The 12,801-nt window shown below is 34.7% G+C and overlaps 1 protein-coding gene across 1 annotated transcript in view; it reads left to right on the top strand.

The window, feature by feature from the left end:
* LOC138940121 (GAS2-like protein pickled eggs) overlaps positions 1-12,801 on the top strand; it is an 86,081-nt gene that overhangs the window by 9,464 nt on the left and 63,816 nt on the right. Inside the window, exon 2 of the mRNA XM_070308667.1 lies at positions 6,627-6,816. Coding sequence (XP_070164768.1) covers positions 6,646-6,816 — 171 coding nt within the window. The 5' untranslated portion in view covers positions 6,627-6,645. The remainder of the gene's footprint in view (positions 1-6,626; positions 6,817-12,801) is intronic.

Raw genomic sequence — 12,801 nt, forward strand, 5'->3', positions numbered from 1 at the left:
TCAAGATTCTATTTTTAACTCTTTACGAATAATTATGAACACAATTTCCAATGTCCCTCTCTTTTTACATTACTTTACCTCCTCGTAATCTTATCACATCTTTTATAATTTTGTGATTTATAAATACACCGGTATATATAATACATATGAGAGGCAATACGTGAGTGTTGCTCGGCCTGCCGCTGGCCACAATTTAATCGCGCACGTTAAAGTAATGTTACGTTATGCACGATCAATGCGACGACAAGATTCTTGCATCGGACCAAAGATAGCACCGATACATTATTATTAAAGGAAAACAAGATCGCGATAAATTAAAAGTCTCGCTGCGTCGTAATTATGGCGATAGTCGATGTGATAATTTCGCGAAAGGTAAATATAGAAAACAAATCCGCTCGGGACGTACGTATAATGCTCGTTTCATACAAGCGCAATGAGGCGCGCCACGCGATTAATGATCATTTGCTCTTTTACAGCCCATTAAATATCAACTATGTCTTTTTTTTCGTCGCATGAGTCGTCCCACGAAATGATTCCGCATAATTAATCACGATAAGATGTATCGCAATTTCACTTTCGATAAATCTATCTAATAGCAGGAGTATCTATAACAATAATGCAAAAAGTATTATAAACAATAAAAAGATTGCAAACTCCTCATCAAAAGCATACGATTCGCATGAAGATTTTTCAAGAAAAATTTGTTAGTTTCGACTAGGGTTGCACGAGACAAGACAATATTCGCAAAAATATTGTATACTTGAAAATTTTAATCTTGTCTTGATCTCGAGAGGATTTTTGTATCAAAGATCTTGTCTTGTCTTGTCTTGCCTTGATTTTTATTAACAGTGTTTATTTAACGCTAAATTATTTGTCAGCTTGATAAAAAACAGAAAATAGTAAGTACATCTGATTTCTTCTGTTATCCGAAGCACCGAGCACGATTTTCGTTTCTTCTTTACCGCGTATGCTCACGTCTCGATTGTGCAGACGCAGTCTAAAAACGAAAACCAAGTTCTTCCGCGAAACATGCAAACATTTCCGAAAGTTATAATGAAAGTTCGGAAGTAAATGCAGTTAAACAATGCACATAGAAAACTTATTTTAAGTATGAAACCAGAGAAAATGAAAAAAGAAATAAAAATGAAAAATTGTAACGCTACTGGATTAAAAAAAACATTTGGAGAAAGATCGTAAAAAAGTATATGAAGATTTATTTGGATTAAAAGCAATGAAAAATAAAATATTGTCAGAAAAACAAAAAACGATAGATATAATTTTAAACGTAAGTATTGAAATTAAACTTTATAAATTAAGTAATATAAAGTAATTAATTTGCGCTATTTTTATGCCACATTAAAGTGTGTAATAATAATGATGCGCAGGCTCTTTAAATTAAAATTTTTTAAAGTTTTTAAATTTATAAATGCTTTTATTTACTAACAATAAATAAAACTTTTTGTCTTTCTCGCCTATTTCCATATTAATTAAAATCTCCGTTCAGAGATCGGGAACAATTGGATAACTTTTTTTAAAAACCAAGACTTCTCGATAAGATCAAGAATCTTGATAATTTGTTTTGGTATTGTCTTGATAATTAATTTAAAATCTTGTCTTGATCTTGTGTTGAAATTCAAGACTAGATCAAGACAAGACCAAAACTAGTCTTGGTATCTCGTGCAACCCTAGCTAATATGATATAATCGTAAAGCTAGCTACGCCATAAATGATGATATACTACGACGTTGATAACATTATCGTCGATAATCGACATCTGTTACTTCGGTGTCAAAGTGGAAACGCGTTTTTCGCTATCCGACACGTAAAGTTATCGATTATTTATCATAGAATCGCGCGAAAGAAGAAATACATAAAATCCCGTTAAATCCACTTTGCGTGAAATAAAAGAGGACACTATCAATTTCCGAACGCGTCTTTCGTTTACGAAAACGGAAAGGATAGCGCGTGAATCGTGCGTGTTTAAGGATTAAATTTCACGGTGCATCTCCGCGCGAATCTTTAATAGATTCCTTCGCTGACATTATAAAACCCACGGCGAACTCCGACGGAGTGTAAAGATGTTTTGCACGCTCGTAACCCCGCTGTGATTTAGCGACCTTCGGCTTCGCGGATGACGATAAAGGTTGTAAGTTAACCCGTAAATTAGCCACCAGCCGCTGACAGACGCATCCTCGTTTTTCATTGCTGAATATCTTAATTTCTTGTTTTTTTTTCAAATAACATAATTTTACGATAATTATATCTTAACGCCTGAAGTCATACAGAGAATACTCATTGCTTTAATCATTTGCGTTTAATTATAATCGTCGAACTAAATATGACTAAATCATGCATATACTTACAATACATTTTAATCATATAATAGCCCATATCTGGGACATAGTATTCCGGATACAAGATAATTATATCGTAAACTATTGCACGCGTTTGTCTCTCTCTCTCTCTCTCTCTTTCTCTCTCGAATCAATAGAGTGCTATATTCAAGCTGTTTGCAAATGAGCCGCTTCCGTGAATCGTTCTACTCATTCGTTATCGATTTAAACTTTAGTATTTTCAACTGTGTATACATTTGATATGCGGCAAATAGGCGCCAACGATATGGGACGAGACGCGCGTGCATCGCGTCGTGGGAAACGTGATACGATGACATTTCGCAGCCTTTCGTGAATCATAATCCATGCTCGTCGTTGTCGGCGCACGAATTCACGATTGACTACCTTTTTATGCGTCGATTGCCTTTCTCGTCTGGATCTCTATCGATACCTCTTTATTCTCCTCTCATCGTTCTATGCACGTGATACTATGTAGTTAATAAATTATGGGTTCCGAAGGTCCAAAGTCGTCAAATCTCCTTTGAAATATTTTATAGCTTGTCCGAGCAATAGGCCCCGATAATCTCCTCGAGGAAAAGTTGATTAGCCGTCATAATTCACTTTCTAAATTCGAACTAAATCTCGAATTAAAATTCTTTGCTAAGTTACATTTCATCATGTGTTTGCACGTATTACTAAACCATTATTTTCAAACCAGTTTCGATCAACTCTTGACGAAGGTTCGTCGAATTAGAGGGGCTCAGACCACATCGAAACGAAGCTTCATGGGGTTCCTATGAATGGGGCGTTTTATTGCTGTTAGATATTATCCCGGCGGCGCGTGTGTGGATCATTTCCCACGATTATTTTCTCTGGTCGACACATACAGGCAATTAGGAAATGAGAATATTTAGAGAGTGGGAGAGAGTATTTAATTTTTTGCACAACGGTCAACGATCTCAGAATTGTTGAAAGAAGAAAAATGTGTTTGTACACACTTGTCCTATTTCCAAATAATAAAATATCAATTGTTGAAGATTTTTACGAAATAGATTCTATTCTTGCTAACAATTATTTTTAATTGTCCCAAATTTTTTTAAAAATCCGACTATGTAAACGTGTAATTATCCGAGTTTATATGGGTTTGTTTGAATGCGTAATGCAGGTTTATTTATCAAATATTAATTATTCCGTGACGCGATACTATTCAAAGTATATCAGAGCAATGTCTTACAATGATTTCACTTGCGACATTGCGACTTGGCGAGCGTTCGATACTATTAACCTGCACATTAGTTGATGAGTTGTACACAATGCAGCTGATGGAGATTTATGTGCGTCACCGTCCGAAACGAAACAGGAATTGAATGACTCAATGGACAACAAGGTAAAGCGTTCATGTGTTTAAAATGAAATAAATCTATTGTAAAAGAGAAAGTAGGAAAAAAGAATTGAAAGAAGAATGTAAAACATAAATAAACAATAAGTGGACACCTCCTTCGTCCTGAATGAAATTGTTGATAATGCTGGTACACATCTGCAGAGAAAGAGAAAGAGATAAAGAGAAATGGAACTTTACTAGAATATAACACACAAAAGATGTAACAGTGACAAATTTATTTATTAGATTTATTTATTATTTATTAGAGAAAAAGAGGCAGAAAATAAATCAAAGAAATCACGTTATCCGACAATTATATTTAAGACAAGATTTATTTGTATTTGATTAAGCCGAGTCATATATGTATAAATCGAGATTCTATCATATATGAAAGGTATCGTGGCAAAATGCAATCGAAATAAACACATATTGATATATATAGATCAGGGTTGGGAAAGTTACTTTATAAAAGTAACTCGTTACCGTTACCGTTATTTTTTCGAAAAAGTAACTCGTTACCGTTACTCGTTACCAATTTTAAAAAGTAACTCGTTACCGTTACAGTTACTAAAAAGTAACGAGTCGTTACAATTTCCGTTACTTTTTTACGATACAAACTAATAAATTATTTTGCATAAGAAAAACTTTTAAAAAATTGTAAGCAAGATTTATTACAAAATAAATGATTAAATTTTATCGAAATTCTTTATTAATTTTTAATAAAATTTGTTGCTCCATAGTATCATTATCTAAATGCCCTCTTTGTGGTGTTAATACAGAGCCACCGATGCTAAACATTCTTTCTACAGATGCACTGCTTGGTAGAGCTGTATTATATTTAATAAAAAGTTTTTTAAGTTTTGGATAGTCGTTTAACATTTCTATATTACAATTATTTGATTTTAAAAACCGTTGCAATTCTTCTTGTTCAGATTCATTTTGCACCGTTTTTTGCTCAAAAATGAAAAAATCATCGTGATCGTCAGATTTTCCAGCTTTTGGAGAATTTTCAGTTGATCGGATTCCCAATAAATCCTCCAAGTAATTTTCAGCACGTTTTCTTTTTTCTCCGGTTAACCAGTTTAACTTAAATTTTGGATGTAAACATGCTGCTATTATTAATTCTTTTGTTTCAAATATTGTAAGAAATCTAAAATCGAATATAGTAAATTAAGCGACATTGTTTGTTTTATTGAAATTAATACTTTTGAATCAATAGTTTAAAATAAAATAATATTTTTCAATTAAATCCTTATTTAAAATTAAATAACATATGTATTAATCAAATTAATAAGTTACCTTTTATTTAAACCTTGCTGAATAGCTTCAACTAATGAATGGCAATAAGGTATAAGCTATAAGGTCAGATTTATTGAGATTTTCTAATTTTCGTTGCAAGGTACTTAGAACTGGTAGTAAATGAGAGCTCTGCTTTTCCGAAAAGATAAAGCTCTCATTGGATATCGCGCGTCGCGTCATCGCACTGGTCTGCAAGAGCCATAAGTTGATCAATCACATTCAAGCATTTTTACAACATAATAAGAATGCTAATTGGTCGATTTGCTTACGGTTTTACGGTTAAGATAAAAATTTTATCACGCACAATAGCAAGAATAATATCTTAAATAAATCAAAAAATTTGAAAAAAGTAACGATAAAAGTAACTGTTAAATTCGTTACTCGTTACCGAAAAATGTAACGAAGTTACTTTTTCCGTTACAAATAAAATTTGTAACGCCATTACCGTTACAGTTACCGAAAAAAAGTAACTGTAACGGTAACGGCGTTACAAGTAACGCGTTACTTCCCAACCCTGATATAGATACACATATAGGGTGGCTGAATGACGTGCCATGGGAAAAATATCGCGGGATTGACCGCGCCATTGTCAACAACGACACTCGGAGTGGCCATTGTCTGGCTTCGCGTTTCTTTATTCATCGGATATTTATAATCTGCCTCTTGCATCGCGAAATAATGCCCGCGGATTTGCATACGCAACGGTATCTAGACGTGGAAATATCGCGTGAGAAAACGAATCGGGATTCCGTTAGCGGCACGTTGCAGTTCCCGGACATAACAAATATAGCTTTCATCGAGACGATAAATAACGCGCTGATCATCACTCTTTCGCGATATTTCAAAGTTTACGAAGAATCATAGGGATTTCATTGAATGCGTATCCATCGCAAATTAGGAAATAAGATAATTTTTTTTTTCTTTTTCTTTAAAATTAAATGTATTACACTCTCTGCATTCCATATGAAATAGATATCAAGCATAATCAAGCTTTGGACGGAGGAGCAAGAAAAAGTAAAATTGAAAGAAAATATAGAGAAAAATAAAAGAAGAACATTTTTTTTTATGTAATTGGTTAAAAATGCAGTAAAAGAAAGTCAGGAAATAAAATTTCTAAGATTTAAAGAAATTAAGAATTCTATTCTACTCAGTGGGGCTTCTCTTAAACTATGAATAACCCTAGTCCTTTCGGGACTTTGAAAGGGTGGGGGAAGTTTTCTCCCTTGTTACGGTAAGACTAAGAAGTTTCTTCGGTTACGTTAGTTCTCTCTGAATGCTCTCGGCAAGCAGAAGTGGAAAAATATTGTATAAGATGCGGAATTACCGGTAAATCGAAAGTGCAAAATTATGAAAAATTTTAGCTTGTGATAATATAAAAATAAATTGATTTATTAAGTGATATCTAAATTTAAAAAAGTAGACAAAATAAAATTGATAATACAGTTTAGAAAAATGTTCGTCTTTATTTATTTAAATAAATATTTAACTATAAAAGTGAAATCAAAGTAGAGTCGAGAAAAAGAAAAAGGACCAGTTTTAAATTTAATATTTAAATTTAATATATAATTTATATATCAAATTTTTAATACAATGTAATATCTCTATGCTTTCAGTTTTCGAATTGTTGAAATCATGTCGGTGCTACTGGAAGGTAGATCGTACAGGCCGTTCAAGTCCTCGGAGGAATATCTGATAGCGATGAAGGAGGACCTGGCTGAATGGCTGAACGCCCTGTATCCGGAACTGAGGATCAATCTCGACAATTTTATGGACCGACTGGACACCGGTGTTGCTCTATGTAAAGTAAGTGTCACGAATGATTTACTTAAGCTATGACTATCGCGGAAGCACGATTATCCGTGCGGTTAAGTGCTCGTACAGTCATAACGAGGCGATCCTTATCACGTTGCTATCATCGTCGAAAAATTCCCCCGCGATCGAGATACCCATTGGCCTCAATCTTAGAACACGATTGTCACGTTCTCTAGCTCTTTCCGCGTTTATTTTCTCGCCGCTTCGTAAACATCCATCTATACACAGTATCGTGAAAGTATGATTATACGTATACAAAAGTAATAAAACTCTTTTACAATACACGCAGGTAATTTTTTCATCGTACATTTTATGTCAAGTCGTTACTCGAAACGATATGTAATTCGCAAGTCTTTTTCTGTATTGAAAAATATTTTATGTACATTAAAATATTATATTAAATTTTAAATAAAACACACGCAGACATTATATACTAACGTTAATAATATAAGCACGAAATTTGAGCGCAAATTAAAAATGTGAAAATAGTTACGATGATGCTAGACAAATTTAAAATTCGATTTCCTGTCGAAATTTTTTTCCCCATTCACGAACGCACGCGACACGCGCTAAAAACGCATCAAAGGTGCACGTGTGCATCATGGTGAGGAGGAAGAAGGATGTGTGTGACGTCCAGCGGAAGCTCTTCGTCCTGCGTGACGTGAATTACGATTGAGCTTAATGTAGAGTGGGAAGAGCGAAGATTAAGAGCGTTAAAGAGCTCTTTTAATCTATATTTTTATTAAAATATACCGTTATCGCCATTATCCCGTTAATGTCTTCGAAAATTCGAACACATTTTCCATAAACTATAATAATATAACAAAATATATAATAACATTTTTTCTGGCATTAATTTTCTGCGATTTTATTAGAAACTTAATATCAATTTTTAATTAATTATTAAATAATTAAAAGAATCAAATTTAATATTTTTTAACGACAATTCGATAATGAATCTGATACACATCTGATTTGCAAAGTATATAAATATATTTTTCTTCGATTCGTTAATTAAAATACAATATGTGTTACCCGATAATATGATCTTCTCTAATATATCAGATATCGTTGGACACTTAAATTTTTATCGATTGTATTAGGTGTACAAATAAGTTTCCGCCGTTTTTTATCAAAAATTAGGTATTTATTGTGAAAGAACGGAACTTAATGTTTTGAGTCACTCCCAATGTAAGTGCAAGTTCTTCTTGCGTTTGGCACGAATCTTCATCCAATAATGCTTCCAATTCCGCGTCTTCATACACTTTCGGCCTTCCGCTACGTTCTTTGTCTTCGATGTCAAATTCACCGTTCTTAAACTTTTGAAACCACTCGCGACAACTTCTCTCACTTAAGGCAGCCTCACCATATGCTTCTACAAGCAATCGATACGCCTCGGCTGCAGATTTCTTCAAATTGAAGAAGTAAATCAAAAGTTGCCGCAAATGACGCTTATTCGGCTCAAAACTCGACATTTTCGCACACAAAAGAATATATTATACTGATAAAAAATCACTAATATTTTAAGGTTATGTTATTGACTGATGTCCAATCTTACGTTAAGGACGTTTTGCATGTGACAATTTTAACCATAACTTACTGGTGGCGCCAACTGTTGTCAAACGGCGGAAACTTATTTGTACACCTAATATTTTACAACGTGAACGCCGGACGTGATATTTCCCCCGGAACGATACTGCGCGATCGATCGTGATCCAGGCGCCGATCGTGGAACGGTCCGGATCAAGCCGACTTTCACTGATCTACGACGACGATCCAATGCAAGTTGCTCGAGTCCGGGCACCGAAACGAGCCCCATTCATCGCCACGGGCCCCGTCGCGCGCGCTCGTAATGCTTACCGGATTCGCGACGAGTATCCGATCGCGACGCTCGTATAAATGCCGGAGTATCGGCTGGATCGCGCTCGTTATTAGCAACTCGTCGTTATAAATTCATGCCAGAGAAATATTTAGAGTAGGCAGGAGAGGACGATAAAATCGCGGTGCGGTGCGTGCGTTCCCCATGTGCCAACCCGGAGAAAGTCACCGGGTGCTCGCGGCGCATTTAGACCACGATAAGACGATTGTGTCGTTGCACGAATTTTTATAAACGTCCTAATTCTCTCTTTCCGCATTCAGCAATTCGATATCTAATTATGACATTAAAAGCGAAAGATCATGTTTCGCGCGTAAATACTTGGCGCGAAATAAATATTAGTTTCTTTCGTACATCTATATATGTATTTGCATTCGATAGGATTGATAAAATATATTTAAAATATTTTTTTTTATTATTAACAGCTTTAAATCTTGTATTACAAGGTCTATTTTAGCTGGAAATGTAGGATACATGCAGATTGTGAGTTCTAACATATTAATGCTGAATAATGAAAAGAAAGTTTTTGCATATTTTATCAATCCATAATAGCGAACGCGAAAATAATGATACAGAAAAAAGAAATAATTTATTTTGATATATTCCACGAGAAAAAAAGATCACGATACATCTTGCTTAATAATTTCATAATTCAACATAGCTGGCAACGAGGAGTTCTCCTTAATTTGAATTATATATAAATATGAGAAAAATAAAAAAAATTACAAAAAATAATAAAAGAAAGCAAGAGAAGATTGTACTATGTACTTTAAGCTTAATTGAAACATCGCAATTAAATGAGATGGAGGAGAGGGCGATGCATATATGTGAGTCTCAATATTCAGCATTTAGATACGTTCGGATTGTAGAACGAAGCGCGACTTTAGTCTGAATCCGGTTTAAGGATTACGGCAAATCTCGAAGTGAGGTGTTGGAATTTCTTACCTGTGGCAGGGGGTAGATTGGGTTGTAGCAGTAAGTAGAAACAGGGGAAGGGCGAGGTAGCAATGCTTTTGCATACATCGACTTTACGAGCCGTGACGAGTGGCCAAACGGGGAGCGTAATAAGATACGCGACAAGAAACGATAAGGAACCCCAGTGCTCTCGATATCGGCACCTCTGCCAGCTCTTTTCTCTCCGTTTCTCTCTCTCTTTTCTATCGTTTGCGGCGGTTTTTACAGACAGTGATTTTTTTTTTTTTTTTTTTTTTTTTTTTTTTTTTTTTTTTTTTTTGCTCCGTTTATGTCCGGTGAGGGAAGCGCGCCGACACATCTGCATGCAATATGCATCGCAGACCTAACGTAGACAAAATGCAGCGATGAGAGAAATATCGAACCATATTTGGCAATTCTGTATACATTTTCTTTGAATAATCTTTTAATAATAATTTTAACATTCCGGTATTATTTTCGCGAATATTAATTTATTAGACGTTAAATAAAAAGTCGGTTCCTTGAAAATTGTTCATTGCATTTAATTGATTAAAGATAATGTTACATAACGTTTTATATATCTTTGTACCGAAAGCATAGAAATATGATTTTTGCATATTCAAATGATGAATTATTTATAATTTTCACATGGTAACGGTTTTGAGGAAAAATATAGTATTAGGTGTACAACTTTGCTTCCGCCGTTTTCCTATAGATGGCTTTAGCGGTAAGTAGTGGTCGAAATAAATAGATCATAGACGTCATGCGATAAACTTGGGCATCTGTCAACATAATCCCATAGAAACATTAGTCGATTTGTGTCTGCGTCATAAAGTTATTCTCGATTGAAAATGTCAGTTTACGAGCCAAATTCTCGTCATTTGCGGGAGGTTTTAATTTTCTGCTTCAATATGAAGAAATCTGCGGCTGAGGCTCATCGAATGCTCTCAAATACTTATGGTGAAGCCGCTATTAGTGAAAAAACGTGTCGTGAGTGGTTTCAACGCTTCAAGAACGGTGATTTTCACGTCGAAGACCGGCATAGCGGTGGAAGAGAGAAGGTTTTCGAAGATACAGAATTGGAGGCATTACTTAATGAAGACTCGAGTCAAAGTCAAAAAGAATTGGCACGATCATTGGGAGTGGACAATACTTTGAATCATAAATGTATAACCAGTTTTTTGCAATAAAGCCTCGAATTTCGGGAAAAAAACGGCGGAAGCAAAGTTGTACACCTAATAATAATTTTATAGCGGATTTATATTTAGAATTAAAATTTTAGTAGGCGATAGATTACAGATTTATTACAGTACAGATTTATTTTTTGAGAAATTATAAATTTTTAAATCGAGAATGGATCCTCATAAAAATGATGCGCATTTACCATCAATTATTTACATTTCGATCATTGATTTTTGTGAGTAGTGATTAATTTATAGTAATAATAATTTAGTTTTGCAATCAATTTAAAGATATTTTTCGTTCGATCATCCAAAAATAAATCTGTTAAAATGTGTATTCTTTGACACTTAAAAGGAAGCTTTGAAGCAGGTTCATGAAAAGCGTTTTTTTAAATAAATTGGAGAATGGTACTTGTCATGCGGTTAAAGGTCGACAGGCACTCCATATTAATCACGATATCCCGAAAGAAGCCAAGAGCGACGGCGCACGGCCTTTCCTGTCGGAAATGACAAATACCGGGCGCCTCGATGGTAGGCCTTATATAGAAGTCGGCTGGCACTATCTTCGAGCACACGGTGCCACCGTGCATAATATCGATCCAAAAAAGTATTAACTCTTCAATTATGCTGCAGTCATTTAATAAAAATAATTCAATCACCGTCTTACGTACATTTTTTAAGATTTTTTAACTTTTAATCTCTTTCATTTATTTTTTATATGAGAAACTTTATTATATGAGTAATTTTGAAATTTTTATATTCTTAAAAATAGTACATATAATCGTCCATGCTATTTTTGAAAAGTAGTTATTTATAGGGCGCGAATCCAGTAAAGACTTTGCGATTTTCTTCTCGCAAGGACGCCGAGTCGAAGTAGCTTCGCGCACGTCGCGATGTCATTTCAATGGTAATCCCATAGATATCTTTACATAAATAGAAGAGTGTTCTTATATCGCGAATCCTGGATTATGTCGTGGAATTCCAGGCGAATTCGCGAGTGCGCGATTAATTAACCGCAATTGTCGCTATCTGCTTTTTCTCTCTCGCTCCTCTCTCGTTCGGAATTAGAATTTATGGCGCCCCTTGCAGACCTTAAAGCTTATTTAAAATGAGACAGTTTAAGACTCATTTGGACAAGCAATACTGTATCGTGAGAGTGAATAATAGCCATTAGGACATCCCATAATTTAAGATAATAAAACTTTTTTCATAAATAAAAATATCATTTTCGTACACATTATGCAGATATTAATTAAAACTAAAATGTTTGGGTTGTTGATTTTACGTGAAAAATACATTGTTTAAAACTTGTCATGAAAATTATGCTGACTCTAATGCGTAATCGCTTTTAGTATATTTATTTTTTATAATTGTACAATCTTTTCTGTTATGGAAGCCGTGCGTCGCGAATGTGTAGACAATATTTTTGTAAGAAACAATTTTGAAACAATGTTTTTAAATGGGATTTACTTGTTAACTGGATCTGCGGCCAAAAGAGATCGCGCGCGATCGAGGTCGATCCCGGGGGATCCGAGGAAGCTGGTCACATTAATGAGCCAATTAATGGGAGAATTACGAGCCCGGCTTTCCCGACAACACGATTGTCCGTCGACTTTTCTGACGCGCGTGGCAGAGCGAGTTACCTCTCGGCGACGAGTCGCTCGTTAACTGAGTTTATCTGTGAATCTATCAATTATCTCAAAGCGCTATTAAACGCGAATAGGATCGACAATTTCCTTCGAGTGAGTTGGCGTTATCGATCACATTATGATAAATGCAAATCCAATCGGCAATTTTTGTGTCGTACGTGCGATCGATCATACGCATGATCGATTTAATCCTCCTTCCTCGCTAGATGAAAAAGGATAAATTTTGTATCATAATTTGAATCTTATAGCTCTTAATGATATATCGAAGGATTTTAATATAATTTTAACGGTTAAATTGAACTTTCTTACAGAAATAGTTTTGTATCAAAATAAAAAA

This window comes from Polyergus mexicanus, unplaced genomic scaffold (assembly GCF_030449975.1).
Source record: "Polyergus mexicanus isolate NDT 795.1 unplaced genomic scaffold, iyPolMexi1.0 SCAF_16, whole genome shotgun sequence".
NCBI classification, from domain to species: domain Eukaryota; kingdom Metazoa; phylum Arthropoda; class Insecta; order Hymenoptera; family Formicidae; genus Polyergus; species Polyergus mexicanus.